General features: G+C 36.7%; 2 protein-coding genes across 2 annotated transcripts in view; one reads left to right on the top strand and one right to left on the bottom strand.

Moving 5' to 3' along the window:
- Positions 1-823: 823 nt before the first annotated feature.
- LOC148086118 (small COPII coat GTPase SAR1B-like) lies at positions 824-3868 on the top strand. The gene is made up of 7 exons (XM_087782859.1): positions 824-871; positions 1331-1403; positions 2291-2410; positions 2515-2580; positions 2786-2889; positions 2951-3082; positions 3150-3868. The coding sequence occupies exons 2-7, from the start codon at positions 1346-1348 to the stop codon at positions 3255-3257; spliced, it is 588 nt and encodes a 195-aa protein (XP_087638985.1). The 5' UTR covers positions 824-871; positions 1331-1345; the 3' UTR covers positions 3258-3868.
- A 472-nt stretch (positions 3869-4340) lies between these two features.
- Positions 4341-22407, bottom strand: part of LOC148086117 (testican-2) — a 36508-nt gene continuing 18441 nt past the window's right edge. The window contains exons 2-10 of the mRNA XM_087784286.1: positions 19080-19125; positions 14479-14593; positions 13067-13169; positions 12639-12757; positions 10985-11097; positions 10327-10545; positions 8610-8672; positions 7822-7959; positions 4341-5927 (exon numbers count right to left, since the gene is read on the bottom strand). Of these exons, the coding sequence (XP_087640412.1) occupies positions 5779-5927; positions 7822-7959; positions 8610-8672; positions 10327-10545; positions 10985-11097; positions 12639-12757; positions 13067-13169; positions 14479-14593; positions 19080-19125 (1065 nt within the window). The 3' untranslated portion in view covers positions 4341-5778. The remainder of the gene's footprint in view (positions 5928-7821; positions 7960-8609; positions 8673-10326; positions 10546-10984; positions 11098-12638; positions 12758-13066; positions 13170-14478; positions 14594-19079; positions 19126-22407) is intronic.

The following is a 22407-nucleotide window of genomic DNA, read 5'->3' as shown; positions in this document are numbered from 1 at the left end:
TGTTTTTTTGCTCCAGATGCTTTGATACCGTTAAAAGTATTTTCCTTCCCTTCATAAGGTCGATAAAAAGAGTAATTACTGAAAAAAATTGTATTCAAAGGACACTTTTTGACTCTAAGTGAGTGGTGGAGCCAGAGCTGAACAATGCCCGAGCAAACAGACGTCAAAAACAGGCACAATAAAAGAACAAATGCAAAGACCTTAGAATCAGACGAGTCAGAAAAGCTACAACATCACCTGATCTAGATTAACACATGACAGATAACACAGGAGCAAACCTAAAGAAAAAACATGAGGTGGTCACAAAGAACAGAACAAATGAAAGTCAACAAATTAATACACAAGAACGAAGTAAACAGGAGAAAATTATCTAAATAAGTGTAAGAATCTGAAGAGAAAAGTAAGTCCAACATTATTGAGAAGATTCAGGACGATCTGGCTCACAAGACTGGAACTGCAAAGAGTTCACGACGGCAGGAGAATTTTTTATAGATCACTTTTACCTGTGTGACCTGTGAAGCTCCCAGAGAGAGAGAGAGCGAGAAATTATTGTGATAGTATTTTTATTTTTTTGTCACTGGTGATTAAAAAAAACAAAAAAAATATACAAATAAATAAATAAATCCAAGGCGGTACACAATAGTTTTGTTAATTGAGTGTTTTATTTTACTTACACACTTCAAACTAGATCAAATAAAAACTAAAGAATCACCAAATTGAAAATGGATCTTATATCCGTTCGTCCTCCAGAAAGAAGATGGCGCTAACGGGACAGAGTGAAGTCATTTTGATGAGACGAAGAAGAAGCTCGAGCGACTGTTTCCAAGGAGACGCTTGAGTCAATGAATATGTTGCTGTAAAGTCTCCGCGTGTAAGTCTCATTTATTATGTATTTTAAATGTAACAGATATATTTGAGATGTGGAGCTAAAACTAAGTTTGGTTGTTTTCGGTGAACTCGTACTGGAGAGACGCTAATGCTAAAATGTTTCTATTCCTGTTGACACAGAACAACAAACAACAAAAAAACATGATAAAATGACTTTTATTGTGGTTGTTCATGTAGAGCGAAAATATATTGAATCCAAACAATGCATGTATTCTTCATTATCTAGGGGGTTATAGCTAAAGAAAAGAAGTTGTAATCCAATTAAACTATTAGACTATTACAGAACCTATAGAAACCTATACATTTTCATTTGAAAAACGTGTCTTTCTGTTATTTTTAAAATCACAACATATACATATATATAAATAATATATATAACTATATAGAAAGTTAGATATGAGTTCATACATTTAATATTACAATGAGGTATTCCTTTTTTCAGGTGACCATAACAAGAATGTCATTTTTATTTGACTGGATCTACTCTGGCTTCTCTAACGTTCTGCAGTTTTTAGGTGAGTGTTCATAGTATTTCTTTGCTTACTTTAACTTCTTTATTTCAGATTTATGAGCCGTTATGACCATCGTAAATAAAACATTTACACATGTAGCGACCTTATAAGAAGTTAGGGTAAGAAAAGTTAAATTTGATAGAATCAAGAGAGAGATCATGTGTATAAGGGAAATATTGAGGGAAGAGTAAAGATGTATAAGAAGTGGAAAGTATCTCTGACACAAAGACAGAGTTAGAAGAGTCAGAGTTAAAGATGATCAGGGGCCTCACATACTAAGGGGTCGTACGTACAAAAAACGTGCGGAACTAATTTTCCACATCAATGTCCATTTGTATCATTAAATTAAATTATTCACAAACTTATATAACAATATGTTCTCATTAACCAAACTGATGATCTGTATTTTTTAAGACAACATTGATCATTTTATACTGAATATTTGAATCCATTATATCAAGCTATTCAGAAAAAATGTAAAGGAATTATGAGCTTGTTTTTCTAATATAACAAACAAAATGATCAGCGTCTGATGCTTCAAGTCTTTCTCTACGAGAGTCACAGACGTTCTTGTGGAACAACATCACGTTTGATCAAAGTGAAGCTGCAGAATGATTTGTATGTACAAAGGAAGAGTGTTTGTATTTGTGTCTACATGCAGATTCATACGTCTGAATATTTTTGTACTTGCACCATTTTCTAGATTTGAGTGTTCGACTGTTTTTAGTAGAAGTTTAACAAACTTTTTTGTACATGAGGCCCCCGGTGTTTATTGAGAGTAACTAGGAAGGAGAAAAACACAATACGGTTCTAAATATTCGCTATAACCAAGTTTGTTCATCAAGGTATTGTGATCTCAAGAGTGTAGGACTGTTCTCTCCTCCTTCCAGGCTTGTACAAGAAGTCGGGGAAGTTGGTGTTTCTGGGCCTGGACAATGCTGGGAAGACGACTCTGCTGCACATGTTGAAAGACGATCGACTGGGACAACATGTCCCCACGCTGCATCCTAGTACGACCCACTCCTCCTGATGGAGCCATGAGTGCTTCTGCTCTAGTCTAGTCTGTTTCAAACCCTAAATATGTTCATTCATCAACGTGTTTGTGTTCTCGCAGCATCTGAGGAGTTGTTGATAGGAGGGATGACCTTCACCACGTTTGACCTGGGAGGTCACGTTCAAGGTCAGTTCGGTTTAACAGATTCAAATGGGATTTGACTTGTTTTCTATGATCTTTTAGCAAATGTGTCTCCGTGTTTTACCTCCAGGTGATCAAATGTTTGGGAAAACTTCAAGGAAAACTTTAATTTGATAAATCCAGATCAGTATTTTGGAACATTTTGTTCATCTTTACTCCGTAAAAGGTCAAAGTTGATTTTGTTTTTAAGCTCGAAGAGTTTGGAAGAACTATCTACCGGCTGTGAACGGCGTGGTCTTCCTGGTGGACTGTTCGGATCACGACCGGCTCCTGGAGGCGAAAGCAGAGCTGGACGTCAGTTGCAGCGCCTCCTTGTGGTTGCCCCGTCAGCTGTGGTTAATGTGGCTCTTCTCAGGCTCTTCTAGGAGACGAAACCATCGACAGCGTTCCTGTGTTGATACTGGGGAACAAGATCGACCGTCCTGAGGCCATCAGTGAAGGACAGTTGATCCGAGCGCTGGCTTTGGAAGGACAAGTGACCGGGAAGGTGATCGATAAACATGAAACCTTGTCAGATCTTGACGTTAATTCTCTTCCTCTGGGGTCTTCTGCAGGGAAACCCGTCACTGGACTGTCGCCCTCTAGAGGTCTTCATGTGCAGTGTGGTGAAGAAACAAGGCTACGGTGAAGGATTCCGCTGGCTCTCGCAGTACTTTGACTAAATCACACACTTTTTTATTCTTTCGTTCAGTTCAGTGGATCCAGATTCTTGTTACTTCAGTGTTCAGACCATTCATGTGAATCAGCCTCAGAATACCTCTAGTCATGTGACCGTCTTTACATTCCAAATAGATACGATATAGAAGAACATTTGCAACAAAAAGTTTTTATCTATAAATGTTCTGTTGAAGAAAATAGTTCCCAGGAGAATTCCCTGAAAATGATCAGTTAAATGTGATGAAAATCCTGCTGCAGTATTTATTAATATTATTTTATTTATTTATGTTTAACGCTTTAAAACTGTTAAGATACAATAATTATGCAGTCATTTGAGATGAAATGCTGAAATATATTAGTTTAAAAATGCTTTTTGTGTTAATGACCGAGTAGATCATTCATACTTTAATATATTCATCTGTGAATAGCACGGATGATGAGTCAGCATGTGGGCGTGGCCACGGTGCACTTCAGAACATGAGAGTGCACACTCACACACTTTTATCTCTGGAACGTATGAACGACAATATTCTCAGAAAGTGTGAAGTGATTGTATGAACAAAATGTTTCCACCACAATACTCTCTATTATCAATAAATCACAAGAATATGTTGAATTCTTTCAAATACAATCTATCATTTTGCACCAATTTACTTTAATTATATTAATTTTGTTGTTACTTCATATGATCTTTTCACACATTTGTGACCAAAGACTTGCATTTTTTCATCATTATTGAGCTTCAATCCTACATCCTGTACTTTTTTTGGGTTATAATTATCAATATTTCATATATTTACTCACTCTGAAGTGAATGTTTTCAGTCTTGAACTATGTTTTCATTTGTTTATTACTTTTTTTTTTTAATATATAACCAGAGTAAAAAGGGTAAATTAGTTAAAATGTAAAAGTAAAGATGTTCCACTTGTATAGTGTTAGTAGGTTATACAATTAAATGAAGACAATTTAATCGTATTTTTCATTTCATCCTTCAACATCTGATTTAAAGGTGTATTATTGACCGGCTCAGGCAGAACCACAGGGTCTTTTTTTCAACCACAACGTGAAACAAAGCAGCCTGGACTCTGTTGGCTCCACTGCCTTTATTAGTAAAGTGCTCAGCTAGAACGACATTCCTCACATGCAAAACCAAAAACAACGTCAGCAGGAACGAAGATCTGGCCGCTACAAAGTTAACTTCAAGTTTTCACACGGAACTTCAAGTAACACACACTTTCTTAATAGAAACACAAAGTACACTTTTTTTTTCTCAGAGAAGCAGAGGAGGAACAGAGTAGCTGTACACGATGTTAGCATAGCGACTAGCAGCTGATGATCGTTTTTGTTACATTCGGACAACTTTTTTTTTCCATTCACGATAAGTAAGAACGTTTTAAGCTTAATGGCAGTTCATGAAGTACAGTTGAAAATGATGTTTTCAAATAAAGCGAGCTGGAGTTGATGTTAAAAACACAAATTGTAAAATGTAGCTGCTATGCTAAGATAGCATTAGCATTAGCAAAACAAGAGTTAGCATTAGCCTCTATAAAGAACAATAACTCCAAGTCACATTAGCTTTGAGTTTAATAACTCATATTTTTAAATCAAATCAAATAATTTTAAGAGATGAAGAAATTAGATGATATTTAACACAACTTAGCATCTAACTCTATTTACTAAACAATGAATCATTATTTATATAAAAAAAAGACGTTTTATTCAACCAAAATATAGTTTTGTTACAATAAAACAATTTATGGAAAATTCCTTCATTTTAGTTTTTTTTCCCCTACAGTACAATCTTCAAAAATACAAACAAACACACACATATTAATAAGAAATAAAGGTAGAATATTTTGATATCGCTCTTTATTCAATCTTTTATTTTGTATATATATATTTTTTAACTTTCCTCTCCGGGTGTAACTTCCATTTCTTTGAAGCTAAATATGCCTCCCACAATGGTTTAGGTCTTTTTTAAAGCGTCTTTATTTTATATTATGATTTTCTTTTTCTTTTTTACATATTGTCATTTGAAATGAATAAACCGACACATGATGCACTAAGTAATGAAGAAATAATGTTGAAATAATTTCTGACTGAATAATGATTATCGTAACCAATGTACTTTTATACGTATAAATATCATGAAGCAGATCCCACAATATTAAACCTTTATTTATTTCCTTTGTAAATCATTAGGTGTGTCCCAGTGTTACGTCATCACCGATGGTACCTGGTGACGTCGTGAGCAGTTGTTGTTGTCTTTGGTTCCAACTAAACGCACAAACATAAGCAGAATCTAAGTTGCGACTCAAGAGAAATCAACGACATTCCCGAGCGGTGATGTTCTGTCACGTGACCATCACGGCTCCATGCCTGCGTCGGATGTGGTGAGTGTGGAACAGAAAGACGAAGCAATGACCTATGACATCATCGCACCAGGACCACGGAGCAGAATTCCCTCCAGAAATCAGTCAAGACAAAGAGTCAGCCCGGTGTGTTTGTGTGAAGCCAGAATCACTTCTACCAGATGTAACCTCCGTCGTCAGCCTCGCCTTCCTCCTCCTCCTCCTCTTCCTCCTCCTCGGCCTCCCCCTCGTTCTCCTCCTTCTCCTCTTCATCCTCCCATCCAACACTGCTCCCAAAATCACCGGAGTATCCCTCCGCCTCGTCTACGGAGGAGAGAAGATGTTTGTGTAATTACACGTCATCATCGATTCATGTGCTTTCATGTCAATGGAGGGAAGATTAAAGTCTTGTTACATTGAATAAAACGACAAAGATGAGTAATTACCGTAACATACAGGAAGATTAACATGTCATTTCAGTACAAAAGATGGATTTTTCTTCTTCAGTTAAAATACATGAGATCTTAAGTAGAAGGTGTTACTACAGAAGTGTTACATAAATATAAGATGAATGCTTTATTATAATGAAGAAAGATGGATAATCATTGTATTACAGTGGAAAATATAGATGTGTTATAACAGTGTATTTTAAAATATAGACATGTTATAACAGTGTATTTTAGAAGATGAATATGTTATAACAGTGTATTTTAAAATATAGATGTGTTATAACAGTTTATTTTTAAATATAGATGTGTTATAACAGTTTATTTTAAAATATAGATGTGTTATAACAGTGTATTTTAAAATAAAGATGTGTTATAACAGTGTATTTTAAGGATAAATATGTTATAACAGTGAATTTTAAAATATAGATGTGTAATAACAGTGTATTTCAAAATATAGACGTGTTATAACAGTGTATTTTAGAAGATAAATGTGTTATAACAGTGCATTTTAGAAGATAGATGTGTTATAACAGTGTATTTTAGAAGATAAATTAGTTAACAGTGCATTTATAACTATATGAGTGATAACAGTGTCTCATAAATGATAGCCGTGTTATAACCATGTATCATAAAAGATAAATGTGTTATAACAGTGTATCATAAAAGATACATGTGTTATTACCGTGTATCATAAAAGATACATGCATTATTACCGTGTATCATAAAAGATAGATGTGTTACAAAAGTGTATTATAAAAGATACATGCGTTATTACCGTGTATCATAAAAGATAGATGTGTTATAACAGTGTATTATAAAAGATACATGTGTTATTACCGTGTATCATAAAAGATACATGTGTTATTACCGTGTATCATAAAAGATAGATGTGTTATAAAAGTGTATTATAAAAGATACATGCGTTATTACCGTGTATCATAAAAGATAGATGTGTTATAACAGTGTATCATAAAAGATACATGTGTTATTACCGTGTATCATAAAAGATAAATGTGTTATAACCATGTATCATAAAAGATACATGTGTTATTACCGTGTATCATAAAAGATACATGCATTATTACCGTGTATCATAAAAGATACATGCGTTATTACCGTGTATCATAAAAGATACATGCATTATTACCGTGTATCATAAAAGATACATGCATTATTACCGTGTATCATAAAAGATACATGCGTTATTACCGTGTATCATAAAAGATACATGCATTATTACCGTGTATCATAAAAGATACATGCGTTATTACCGTGTATCATAAAAGATAGATGTGTTATAACAGTGTATTATAAAAGATACATGTGTTATTACCGTGTATCATAAAAGATACATGTGTTATAACAGTGTATCATAAAAGATACATGTGTTATTACCGTGTATCATAAAAGATACATGCGTTATTACCGTGTATCATAAAAGATAGATTGTTATAAAAGTGTATTATAAAAGATACATGCGTTATTACCGTGTATCATAAAAGATAGATGTGTTATAACAGTGTATCATAAAAGATACATGTGTTATTACCGTGTATCATAAAAGATACATGTGTTATTACCGTGTATCATAAAAGATACATGCGTTATTACTGTGTATCATAAAAGATAGATGTGTTATAACAGTGTATTATAAAAGATACATGTGTTATTACCGTGTATCATAAAAGATAGATGTGTTATAACAGTGTATCATAATAGATGGATGTGTTATTACAGTAAACATCACGTGACAGAGTAGCCGCTCTCACCACAGTCAGGGTTGCCATGGATTCGAGTGCCGGGCATCTCTCCACCGAGGTGATCCACACACCAGCACTCTCCTCGACTCTGGTCACACTGCAGCCTCCTGTAGTAGCCGTCCTCGTCGCAGCTGGGGATGTAGATGCCTGCACACACACACACACACACACACACACACACACACACACACACACACACACACACACACACACACACACACACACACACACACACACACACACACACACACACACAGACACACACAGTTGCATTATTTAGATCCACCTGCACAAACACAAACAAGCTAAATGGGCTCGTGAGGAGGCTGTCAAAGCCACACCCGTGGAGCAGATTCATTCGTCATCATGTTTCTTTCTGGTGCTTACGAGCGAGGAAAGCTGCTCCTCCCTCCGGACCCTCTCGTCGCTAAAGTTTGACACTTTGCATCTCTGTGAAGCTACAAAACTCCTTCAGGAATATCTCTGCTTTCTCGAGGACAATTTCTCTAAAGATATATTTCGTTGGATTCAGAGGAAGATCTTTGAAGGTTTGTCGCTGAATCAACACTTCTAGAGAGAAAAGAGCTTTTTCAGCAATAATGAGCTGAGCCAGAAGGACACATCTGTGATGCGTCCATTGGCCTCACATGACTTCTTTCAAAGTACAACCAAATGATTAGTAGGTAAAATATCCTGTCTGCTCCTAGGACGAGGCAGAATGAAGACGATAAAAAAAAAGGAAAAGCAGCAGCAGCAGCGTCTTGAATCCACAGTCCAAGGATGACAAATGTGTTTACCGGGCTTCTTTTTCGCCGCCTCCTGCACTTGGATCCTCTCCAGCTCGGCGAGGCACGCCGGCTCTGTGGGGAGAAAGCAGGAAAAAGTGATGACAGGACGTCTACAAAGCCGCTCCTCTCCAAACTTCATCACGATCAATAAACTTCATAATCACACGGTTTGAACGCATCGATCGCTCGTGGAGACGTCATTGATCGTCACCTGCTCAGTCCAGCGCACACATGATGGAGGACTACACTGGAATTTATAGAACTAAGTTATTTTGTTAGTGTTTTTTTCTTTAATGTTGTTGAAGTGATTTCACCCAAAATTCATATTTTATTTTCTTCTCATCCTCATGATGACTAAGGGTCGGGATTATTTCCCGCAATATGTTCCTACGTAGAGTTACAGAAAGGTCTCCTTTCGACGGTCGCCAACGGCGCCCACTTTCCTTCTTTGAACTCGACAAAAAACACACAATATTACACAATATAATAACTATTAAACCATATATGATGATAGAGTTTTTCCTCTATCTATTCCATGCTACGTCTGTGTAGCATGTTAGCATTTTAGCTTCTACTATAAACAAGTTTAAAATATAGACTTGTTTAAATGTTTTCCGAACAATTGTGAAGGTTGTTTATCCTGTTGTCCATGAGGTAATTATGTTGTTATTACTATCAGTTTCGATTCTGATATTTATGTTGTGGTCAAAGTTGAAGTTGTTGTTTTGTTCCTATTTTTTTTTGTTCAAGATGATTACATTTTATCATCTGACAAAATACATTTTATTTACGTAAATAACCAGGTAGGTGGCTTACGAAATAAAGTTAGGACAAACATGGAATCATGATCATATTTGTGAACTTTTGTATATAATATTTATTTCAAAACTTCATGTTAAAAAGTGTTTTAATTAGCGATTAACTTGAAATAATCGATTAACTCGCTGCATTTTTTAAATGGAGCTGGAGTTTATTTGATTATATTCTAAATATTAAATCAGTAATTTACTATCACAGAGAAAACAGAAAGAGAAGGATGAGAAACAGCAGCAGTGAAGCACCACACGCTGACGCCGGTGTTAGAATCTTAGCTTCTGTCTGCTGCTGCACTGGGATTATTATTGGACTTTTGTTCTGGCCAGAACAAGACTTTTGAGTCAAAGGTGTCTTATAAATGGAGCTGGTAAGTGAAGCACTTAGGGGAAATACATCCTCCAGTCTTCGCCGGGGTTAATTGTCTGAGACATAAATCAGGTGAGGAGCAGGAGGAGAGCGTTTTTTCCGCAGCAGAACCAGGAGTCGGTCGAGATGTGGGCCGAGTTCAAGGAGCCGTTGATGAAGGACGCTCAATTAGACGGAGAGAGGTTCTGGTAATTTGCCAGATGAGTCATGAAAAAGATTTCTTCTTTTTTTTTTTTTGGTCCAGATTGTTCTCAGCATGGAGCCGGAGCAGCAGCTCGGCTCGGGAAAAAGGTTGTCTGAGCTAAAGGAAGAGTGAAACTACAGGAATGGACAAAGACGAAAATATAGATGACATTTGGAAACAGAACATTCACGCTGGTGTGACCGCGGGCTTTCATCCTGCTCCTCCAGAGATCCACGTCACAAGGTCAAATAACTCTTTTGAACGTTCTTATAATAGCATTTGAGACTTTGATTTTTCTCACTTCCCTCTCAATAGTAACTTTATTCGCAACGTTAGTCCGTGAAGACGACGCCGACTCACTTTCCCTCCAGAAGCAGAGGCACCACTCGGCCGTCGACACCTTCCCGTCCTTGTACGTGTCGCAGGAGTTGAAGAAAGGTCGGATGCAGATCTCGTACTTGTCCAGGTTGATGGCCGTCAGCTCGGCCTGGTCCAGGTTCAGGTCGTTGTTGGTGTCCAGCTTGGAGAACATCCAGCCGATGGAGTCTTTACAGCTGGCCGCCAGACTCCTGTCCAGCACTGCAGGCAGACATTTATTTTACAAGTTGAAAATGTAACCTTTTGGCTTCTATTATCTCTGGGTCAAGGTGACCCGAAGGCCTGAAAACAAATGTGTTTGTGGTATCCCTTGTGTTGTCTCTGGGTCAAGATGAACGACATCCACCATTGTATATGTATTTATTGAAGCCAGGGCGGGTGGTTCACCTTGACCCAGAGACAACACAAGGGATACCACAAACACATTTGTTTTCAGGCCTTCGGGTTATCTTGACCCTGAGATAACACAAGGGTTAACAAACATCCTCTTAATAACAGAACAACATTTTCATTATCGGTTTTAATCGTTTTTGTCAGAACTATTTCAACTTTAACCTTCAGAACCAATAATAATAATAATAATAATAATTATATTTAAATATATATATATAATACATTACGACCCTCAAAGCTGCATCACCTGAAGTTGCTGTCCCAGACTTGCCAGAGTTGTTCTGCTTCCCGTTGACATGAAGGAGTTGGAACCAGTCTCTGAGCCGGTCCCCGAGGTCCGCCAGGTCCTGGCCGGTGCAGCTGTCTGGGTCGGCACCAAGAGAATTCCAGTCATTGAGAAAGTTCAGTACACAAAAGCATCCAGACTCGTGTTGACTCCCACGACTCTGGACCTCCTCGTGAACCGACAATGCAAGAAACAATCTTCCAGCGATTCACTGAAATACACTTTCTACACACCAGTCCCACGAGCGAGAGACGGAAAACCGGAGCGACATTTCATTCTTCTGATCCGCTGGCGTTTCTGCCGAACTGATCAATAGTGTTTGGCCGCAATGATAGATTGTGTACACTCTAAATAATTAAACATGATTAAAAGAACCGTTTGACCACACAAGGGCTTTTTAGCTCCCAGTAATCTCTGGAATTGGAGCTTATTGATTGAAACACTGAGCAGTGGAATTGATATGTACGAGGAGAATCATTATGATGGACGTGATGACATTATTGTTAATTAATAAATACAATTATATATGCATAGCTAAATAAACAAAAGTATGTATAAAAAATATAAATAAATAAAAAATAATAAATAAATAAAATGATAAATTAAGTATAAATAAATGAATAGATTTATATCTAAATAAACAAAAGTATATTTAAAAGTATAAATAAATAAAAAAGTATACATAAATAAAACTATAAATAAGGTATGTATAAGATGAAAAATTAAGTATAAATGAAAGAATAAATGTATAGCTAAATAAAGAAAAGTATGTATAAAAAGTATAAATTAATAAAAAGTATAAATAAATAAATATAAATAAAAGTATTAATAAATAAATATATATAAAGAGTCGACTTCTAAATTAGTTTTCGGTGCTATACTATGTATATTTATTTATTTACACAATTAAACTTTTATTTACTTGTACATTTAATTTAATTATTTGTTATTTAATTATTATAATATTTATTTATTCATGCATTTACACAGTTGCTTTTTTTTAAATCATTTCCGCTTTTTTTCATTTCGTCTTTTCATTTTTTCCCTGACGTTTTTCGCCGTAAATAAATGTATACGTATAAACCGTATGTTTTTATGTATATATACAAATAAATCACAGAAACAAAGAAAGCACCGTTCTTCCATAAAAATAATATATGAAGTAATTTATTTATTTCGGCATGTTCATATTTATTCACACATTTATGTATTCATATGCTTGACTATGTATTAACATATTTATTCATTTATTTCATTTATTTATCATTCATCATCCTTCATGGAACATGTCCTGAAGGTGGCAGAAGTGAGTACTAGTTAGTAGCCATAGCTATAGTGAGTCGTAAGTAGTAACTGCTGTGTGTATCATGTGACCTGTGAACAGTAAAGAAAACACTGAATGACTAAAATCACTGTTTCTGTCAGTACAATGTCATAACTATTGATGTAAGAACTGTAAGAACCATCAAGAAAACATAAAAAAAAATGTCTAGATATCAGTTCTGACATTAAGCTATTATGATCTATCTTTCTTCTTATCATTATATTCGTACAAACAGATGAACCTAAACTGAAGAAAACCACATGCTAAAGATGGTATTAGTGAGAAGGACACTTGCCACGTCTGGTGTCAGTGCTGGAGGCACTAACAGGGGCAGTGGAACAGGGACAGAAGCCACTGCAGAGGACGCTGATGTCCTTCCCCGCGAGGCAGCCCTGCTGCTCCAGCTTACACTGCAGGACGAGGAGATGGAGGGAGAGAGAGGCGGGTCACATATTCACGGGGGTGACCGCAAGTAAAAGATTGTTCATTCAAATGAGAAGCTCAGAGACTGAGCAGTCAATTCCACCGGCGTGTGCGTGAGACAAGGTCAGAATTAAAAACCAAACATCAATCAATAACAGGTGCTGTCAGGTCCAGCGGTGCTGATCCGTCACGAGCAGTTGTCCTTCTGTGACGGGGATGAACTGCAGCGTCCTGCTGTGTCTACATGGATCGGCCACGACCCCCCCACACCCCGACTGTTAATAGGGCTCTGGTACCTGAGAGGCGTAGTTGTGTCCGTCGGAGCCGCACACCGGAGAGGACGCAGCCAGAGGACACGGTTTACAGCCGCCGTCACGCTCCTCCTCCGACTGCTTCACCCTGGAGATCATGAGAAACATGTTTGGAACAGAACCTCATTTTTATTATTAACTCCTGAACACACGCAGGCAAATTAGGCCCCGGGGGCCTCTGACTGCATTTATGTGGCCCTCATGAGGTTATTTAAGTTATTTAAGATCTGTTCAATGACTTTTATTTACATATTATTTATAATTTATATCAATATTACGCAATAAAATGACATTATAGCGTAACTACAATTCGTCATTTGCTGTTTATTCTTTTGCTTGATACAGAATAAGTGAAATTTTTCATTTTTTATTTCTTTATTTGAAGTTTTCACATCATAACTAAGCTCTTCTCATCCCTTCTTTCTTTAGGTGTTATGGCGCCTAACAACAGTCACAGTATAGGGAATCTAACTGACAACACTCTGAAAGAATTACACTATAGAAAAAACATCCAAATCAAAGTACTCATAATTAATTGAAGATATATTTGTCGCAATATTTTTTTTAAATTTATGTTAAAAGCGAATATATAAAAAAAATATTATTTGTAGAAGAATGTTGTACTCATAGTAATTATTATTTTTCATTTTCTTTACCAAATATTTCTATATTGCTATATGTTTTATTATCTATCTAATGAACATTAAGTTTTAAATCAAATTAAATCCTTTTTATTTTTCTGATGTTTGGACATTTCTCTAGTTTTTAGCTTTACCTCCACCAGGAGTTTTTTGTTTTGTTTTTGTCTTTTAGTAAAATCCTCTTCATATATTATAATTAAATGTTGATACTGGCACATAGAATTGTTAACTACATTATCGTGTATCCTTGTATGTACACATACCTTCTAAGTGCTGCTAGTAAGAACTACAGCAGCACTGAAGGGCCAAAACCTGAACATCAACATTACATCGCAGCATATAATCCATCACTAAAATAAGTAAACTTCCACGTGACTATGGAGTTCTTCGTGTGATTTTATTCATTTTAATTCATTTATTTTTGATAAAGACGTGTAAAATGCTTCCGTTGGCAGGGGTATGCACTGTCGAGGCGCTATTCTTGTTGAACTTTGCCTCATATTGTGAATTGATCTACTCGTGCCAGCTGTGGATCTGCCTTCTAGTCGGCTAGTTAGTTAGTAGTTATTGATTTAAATTTGATCTCATTTATTTCTAACTCATGCTACTTCTAAAATAACTGTAAATGGTGAGGATGAGACCGTTGAGTACCGCCTCTATAAAGACTCAAGCCTTTGTGTCCCCCTGTCTCTCGCCCTGTGTAACTAGCACCCCCAAGTTTAAAAATCTTACTTCCTGGGTTCCGGCCCGACCCACCTGTGAGCGGCTTTGTTGCGGCTCACACACATGGCCCTCTGGTAGCCCTGGGCGACGCACACCTTGTGGCGGCTGCACTTGACGTTGGCGCAGGGGTCCTTGGTGGTGTCTGCGGCTGAGAGAAAAAAACAAAGAACGGAAATGTTTCGTTTTATTTCTCGCCGATTTTCAACCTCGCCGTTGAGGCGGAAGGATGCAGTTTTTTTTGTTGTTGTGTGTCTCTGTGCTTGACAAGGCTGCCACACAGCTGTGCTCGACGACATGATGAAAAGAGGAGAAATCCAGCTTCTGTGCATGAAAGAGCTCATTGATTCCCGGAGAAAACCTGGAGCCCGAGCAGTCATTAGCGAAGGCAAGGAAAACCTGACAGCACTGACTGAGCGTCTCTTTCTCTCGGCTCGTCACGTCTCACTTCCCCCCCTGTCAACTTATTACAGTGACTCCCCAGCATGTCTTTTCTTTCCTCCTCGCACAAACACACACTTCATCTCCACCACCCCCCCCCCGCCTCACTGGGTTGAATAGTTCAGTGCCACGCTGATAGAACCGGGGGATGGAAATAGCCATGTGTCCTCCACCTTCCTCGGCCAGAGGTCGGAGTCGTCCGCCTTGACACTCGGCTCGGTGTGAGGACTTGAAAAAACTCGCAGCAGTGGAGTGAGAAATTGAGGCTGTGAAAAAAACCCTGACTCAGCAATAAGAGCCGCCGCTTTGAAGCAGAGGTGGCCGCCCGCCAGATCGCCTCCGATGCATCGAGCGAGCGCCGGAGCCGAGTCTCCGGGGCTATACCTGTTCACGCTCGCTGACTCAAAGTTCAACCACTTCAGAAGCACATTTGTTTGGGACTTCAGAGACACTTTGAACAACTTTCTGTCCAAATATCTTACAAACTCGGGTGTGAATTCGCAAGAATCTGGTGATACAATACAGAAACAACGGCATAATGTATTGCAATACTGGAGGAACAACCAAGATTGAATATATTTGTAGTATTGTCGATTGTACTTGACTCTGGTGTTGCAGAATTTACACAGACCACATGACTCTTGACGAAGTCGTAACTGCTTACATTTGTTTTGAAACCAAAATATGTCCAAACATCAGCTTTAAAAAGCTGCTGGAGTCACTGTATCCTCTCAGCCTCAGTCGTCGCCACTGGTCCTCGCTGGTTTTTATGTTCCTTTAGCTGCAGAGGATGTACTGACTGCTGCCATCTAGCGGCGGGTTTTTAAATTGGAACACAAAAATGAACAAACGCTGTGAATATTTGCATGTTTATTGGAAAGTGAAACCTAATTGTTTTATTTTAAACATACTAGATTGAAATAGAACAGTAGGTAGAACTTTATTAGGTAGAACTTTATTGATCCCTCAGGAGGTCTCCTTCGGGTAATTGTTTAGTAAAACAATAATAAAACACAATGTTAAAAATAATATTATTTAAAATAAAAACAATTTAAGAAAACGTTTTGAAATAGATTCGGGGCCCTGAGCAGATTTAATGTGTTATTATAATCCGTCTGATTCAACCAGGTAAAGTGAAAAGTTTAAATACACAACTTTTAAAAGACACATTATGAGAAGATAAAGTAATTTCGAAGTATTGGACGTATACTGTCTGTCCGTGAAGAAGTGGTTGAAGATGTAGAAATTTTAAAACCAACAATTTACTTTTATTGCTTGTTTTTTCACTCCCTTATATATTTTTAAACTATTTGCACGATGAGCAACGAGAAGAATCCGACTCAATCAATCCGACAGAATCTGAGCTATAGTTACGCTTGTTAGTGATTACCAGTCAATATTTCATCAGCTGGACGCGTCAATCATGTCTGGTGTTTGTCTAGATAGCTGCGGAACAAACACTCGTGAAAAAGAGAAATCTCGTGGAGTTGCTAAGGGACGTCGTTTGTCGGAGATAAATACCAGAAAGTACCCATTTGACGACTCTAAGTGTTTTTAGTTTCCACTGGATCTGCAATTACTGTCATCTCGGCCGACACTTCACACATAATTGGCGACACGTCCTCGGCAGCCTGAAGCTTTTCGGCTCAACTTTGAAACCTTTTATGAGTAATTGCCAGCACCTATGTCCAGGTTTGATTCCGCTCCATTACACTGGCAGCCTCCAGCTGGAACACAGACGTAACTCTGGTTAAGACGACAAACTAAACAGACTTCCTGGCGATGCCTGAATCAAACGTGGATGTTTCTGGAGGTGCAGAGTCTACTTCAGGTTTCATCTCCGGATGAAAGGCAGCCGGGATGAGTGGATCCTTTGATTCGACTGTAATCACTGATGTCTTAATGAGCGAAGAACACGCAGCAGAACACACGTCTTGTGTATTCAAAGAAGTAAATCCCACTGCATTGGGAAAGATGTCCGCGCTAACAACTCCTCGCTGCTTTGAGCAGAGCTTGAAAGTGAAGCAACATCGGTTGAACTCCTGCAGCGCTGGGGATGGTTCTTGCAATTAAATCATCTAGCTGAAGATGAGCTTGGTTTGGTTTATTATTATTGTTTGATTTAAATTGAAAATGATTTGTTTAGAGATGAAAATGTTCTGATTACAGTTGAAAATGGTTTGATTACAGTTAAATAAAGGTTGATTATAGTTGAAAATTGTTTGATAACTTTTGAAATGAGTTTGATTATAGTTGAAAATTGTTTGATTATAGTTGAAAATTGTTTGATTATAGTTGAAAATGGTTTGATTATAGTTGAAAATTGTTTGATAACAGTAGAAAATTGTTTGATTATAGTTGAAAATTGTTTAATTATAGTTAATAATTGTTTGATTACAGTTAATAATAGTTGGATTATAGTTGAAAATAGTTTAATTATAGTTAATAATTGTTTGACTACAGTTAATAATAGTTTGATTATAGTTGAAAATAGTTTAATTATAGTTACTAATTGTTTGATTACAGTTAATAATAGTTTGATTATAGTTGAAAATAGTTTAATTATAGTTACTAATTGTTTGATTACAGTTAATAATAGTTTGATTATAGTTGAAAATAGTTTAATTATAGTTAATAATTGTTTGACTACAGTTAATAATAGTTTGATTATAGTTGAAAATAGTTTAATTATAGTTACTAATTGTTTGATTACAGTTAATAATAGTTTGATTATAGTTGAAAATAGTTTAATTATAGTTACTAATTGTTTGATTACAGTTAATAATAGTTTGATTATAGTTGAAAATAGTTTAATTATAGTTACTAATTGTTTGATTACAGTTAATAATAGTTTGATTATAGTTGAAAATAGTTTAATTATAGTTACTAATTGTTTGATTACAGTTAATAATAGTTTGATTATAGTTGAAAATAGTTTAATTATAGTTAATAATTGTTTGACTACAGTTAATAATAGTTTGATTATAGTTGAAAATAGTTTAATTATAGTTACTAATTGTTTGATTACAGTTAATAATAGTTTGATTATAGTTGAAAATAGTTTAATTATAGTTACTAATTGTTTGATTACAGTTAATAATAGTTTGATTATAGTTGAACATAGTTTAATTATAGTTACTAATTGTTTGATTACAGTTAATAATAGTTTGATTATAGTTGAACATAGTTTAATTATAGTTACTAATTGTTTGATTACAGTTAATAATAGTTTGATTATAGTTGAAAATAGTTTAATTATAGTTACTAATTGTTTGATTACAGTTAATAATAGTTTGATTATAGTTGAAAATAGTTTAATTATAGTTACTAATTGTTTGATTACAGTTAATAATAGTTTGATTATAGTTGAAAATAGTTTAATTATAGTTACTAATTGTTTGATTACAGTTAATAATAGTTTGATTATAGTTGAAAATAGTTTAATTATAGTTACTAATTGTTTGATTACAGTTAATAATAGTTTGATTATAGTTGAACATAGTTTAATTATAGTTACTAATTGTTATTACAGTTAAAATTGTTTGATTATAGTTAATAATTGTTTGATTACATTTAAAAATAGTTTGATTATAGTTAATAATTGTTTGATTAAATTTGAAATGTGTTTGATTATAGTTAATAATTGTTTGATTAAATTTGAAATTTGTTTGATTATAGTTAATAATTGTTTGATTACAGTTAAAATTGTTTGATTATCGTTAATAATTGTTTGATTACATTTGAAAATAGTTTGATTATAGATGTACGATGTGTACAAAACAACATCTTTGTATGAACTCAGGTGTACGATTGTATAACAAGAATAAACACGCTGTAAACCAACATAAAAGAACACCATGAGAAACAAAAACTCAAGTTTATATAAAAACACAAGCGAGAGACTGTCGATCACTCAGCTTAGCGCTCCACAGCTGATTCATCCGCTGGTGTTGGTCCAGCCTCGCGGGAGTTCTCACTCCAGCTCTCAGCAACAAAAGCAATTATCGTCACCTTTTCAAAGTAATGGCTCCGACCGAAGGCTCCCTGCTCACCTCATCACTCTGGACCTGCAGACCTGCACTTGTTCTGACACAGCTGGACCCGAGCAGGGTGACCTCGCAACCACTGACCCTCTCATCAGCAGCAGAGTCCGGCAAGAGTTGTTCAGCACATTAAAAGATGAAAACTCCACTTACTCTCGTCAGACGCCGGGCTCTCGTCGGTGCTTCTGATGTAGTCGTCCTGCGAAGAAAACAAATCTGCATTAATGGCGTTGAAAATGCATGTGCAGGCACAACACGGCGGAGGAGTTTGATGAATGAGGAGTTAGAGGAGCATCAATAATGGAGGAGGACAACGTGACGCCATGTGGAAATAACGTGGGAACTCTTCGCTTCTCCTTTTGAATGTGAGCAGATGCTTCATGTTACTTTCGTCACAATCCTCGTGATGACGACTGACACCCCCACAGCCTTCTGCTGAGTTATGTGACCCTGTTGTCACCTTATCTTAGATTATTATTTTAGTGTGCTCACTTTCTCTTTTTACTCTTCCTGTTTTCAGCTAACTCATTTATTGACACATCATATAACCTTCAGATGTATGAATATATACATTTATTAAATCTATTTTTTGTGGAAATTGCTCCTTTATTATCCACTAAAAAGTATCTTAACTCACCTGGGATCTATTTTGTCACAGCACATTCTGAATTTCTAGCTAAAAGAAACACATTAACTGGTCATTTATTTATTTTGTTTTTATTTTCTACTTTGTAATTATTTGGAAAGAATAAAATAAAGAAAAAAATGGTGATGGGTCCATATAAATCAGATGGTAGAGATTTTAAGAATGTATCTTTATCTTTAGACTTAGATTGTTTCATCTTGTTCTTTCTCTTTATTTCTCTTTGTTCTTGTTCTTATTTATATTTTTATGAATAATTGCTGTATTGCTGTGGCTAATTGGAAAAAAAACTATTTCATGAAGGAGACCTCCTGAGGGATCATTAAAGTTCTACCTACCTACCTAGAAATAGAAGAGAACGTTTTGCAATACATGAGAGAAATGAAAAAAGGGATTCATTTTTCAAAGTAAAATAAACAAAAGAAGTGAAACGGTTTGAAACAAGTTATGCATTTGCGAGCATTTAATTATAATTACTAAGACATTAACTCCCGAAACAACGAGACGCACAAAGTCTCTGAACTAATTAATAAATGGCGTCACTTAATTGAATTCAGCTTCATCATCAACTGTTGCCGTCATATCAATCACCCCAGGTGTTTGTTAAAGTGCAGTGAAACCTAATCACCGGCTGCTCCCTGAGGTTTCAATTAAATGGAATCCCGGATACGTGTCCTTGCGTGGACCCTGAACTTTAGAGAAAAGTTTCATCAATTCATGTTTTAAAACTTCATTAAAGAGTGGAGGCAGACTTAATTAAACATCTAACGTACATGACCATATTAACTGAACATGTTTTTTATTTATTCACCAGATTTGTGCTTCTAAAATTAGACAATAGCCGCAGTGCTACATGTGCTCAGCTCTGCTTCAGGGGGAATATCTGCAAACTAACTGGCTCGTCGTTTGAATCCCTAGCAGCGCTGCAATGCAATGATAATAAAAAATCCCGCCGCTGTATCTGTTCTGACCCATTTCTCTGAACGTGTGTCGGGCCGGAGAAGATAAAGTAACTCGGAGAAGACCCCGAGGATCCAGTCGGATCCGTTTAACTGGGTGTGATGGTGCTCAGGGGAGAGAGAGAGAGAGAGAGAGAGGAGGATAATTACAGATGGAGGGAGAGCAACAAGTCTGACGGGCTTCTGCTGATATCTTTTTTGGTTTTTAACCCTTGTGATGTCTCAGGGTCAAGGTGACCCGAAGGCCTGAAAACAAATGTAATTTTGTATACAGTGTTGAGATAACACAAGGGTTAAGGGAATGAAATAGGTTTTTTCAAATAAATGGAATGAATTATCATTTTTTGCCAAGGACTATGAAATCGTTTTGAATTTTATTCAGAAGTGGAAAAACAATTGTTTTATAGGATGAAAACAAGTATTAAATATATATATTTTAAATTCAGAAAGAAACACAAATGGGGCTCGAAAAACAGCTTCACATTTTTTCAATTAGTGTGGTCATTTATTTGCCATTACATGTCTTAAGGATTAAAACAAAATAGATTAAAGTTAATTAAACAATACAACCTTTGGAGATATCAATAGTATAGGCCACATGTTTAAGTTTTATTTTTGATGCCATCAGACTTTGCCTTGTGTGACTAGTTTAAGGGAATTTTAACAATTTTTATTTAAAATTTGTAGAATGAAACATTTTTATCCAAAATAAATCCCAATCCAGTACACATATCCTGTATAATATATCATTTATTTTAAAACATAGTCATTTTATGCTCTAAACCCTGAGCCTTGTAGAATGATGCGGCTAATCTAGGATTGTTATGGTTTAACAACCAACAGGGGGCGCTCTAGTAGCAAAACAGACATAATTGAAAGATGAAGTGATGCTGCTTTTAAGTTAGAGGTGATCAAACTGGCTGTTGAGGAAGGAAATAGAGACGATGCATGTACGCTTGGCCACTATGAATCGAATCTTGTACATTAGAGACGGCAGCGTAAAGAACTGCTTTCAGAAAATAAAGGCAGATTGCCCTTGGCTTTTATTCAGGTCTGCTCAATGGTGTGGAAGTGACGGTAATTATATCGATTCATTTCTACATGAAAGTATTTCCGTTTTTTGCATTTATTCCCCACATCTCCCCGTGAAATGTCACATGGTCGGCATACGTGAGAGGAAAGAGAGGATCTCACCTCAACTTCCTGCAGCGAGGACGAGCGGAGGTGCAGGGAGACAGAGAGAGAGACATGTTGTCAGAAATAAACAGTCAAACAGACTTGATTTTGAGCCCAGATGCACCCAGACTGCAAACACAGGCGAGGAGACGACATTTACAGAGGATTACAGGAGGAGGGGGGGGGCCTATTGGCTGAGGACGATCAGCTGCCACTTAGATCGGCTGGAGTCGAGGCGCCGGTCGATGAGACAAACTCTCCGGAGGACAAGGATGAGCCGTGACAAGCTACACCCGCCGATGAATTGCATTGTGGGGGAACCTTCTCCGAGGCCTCGGTGGTGTGTTTACTGGCCGACACAACCTTGAGTTTACAGAGGGAAGAGTTACTTTCATTCCATTCCACCGTCTCGGCTCCCAGCCAAGAGCATCACACATCAGACCCCCCCCCCCACCCACCAACACACACACACACACCTCTAAAAATCCTGCTACAACCCTAACTAACCCAGTGCACACACAACAGAAGCTCTTTCATGAACGGTGCAAGGACAAACCTCACAAGCCTCCCTACACTGCAGCCCTGCTCAGATGTTGTATCCAGGAAACCAATATTTTCTTCTCGTTCGCTCTGTCGGCTTTTTTCTGAAGCTGCATGCTAATGAGGGTGTGTTAGCGTTATGAGTGAGCATTCACTTCATTAA

The sequence above is a fragment of the Callionymus lyra genome, chromosome 2, assembly GCF_982586985.1.
Source record: "Callionymus lyra chromosome 2, fCalLyr1.hap1.1, whole genome shotgun sequence".
NCBI lineage: Eukaryota > Metazoa > Chordata > Actinopteri > Syngnathiformes > Callionymidae > Callionymus > Callionymus lyra.
This window is presented reverse-complemented; position numbering and strand designations above follow the sequence as displayed.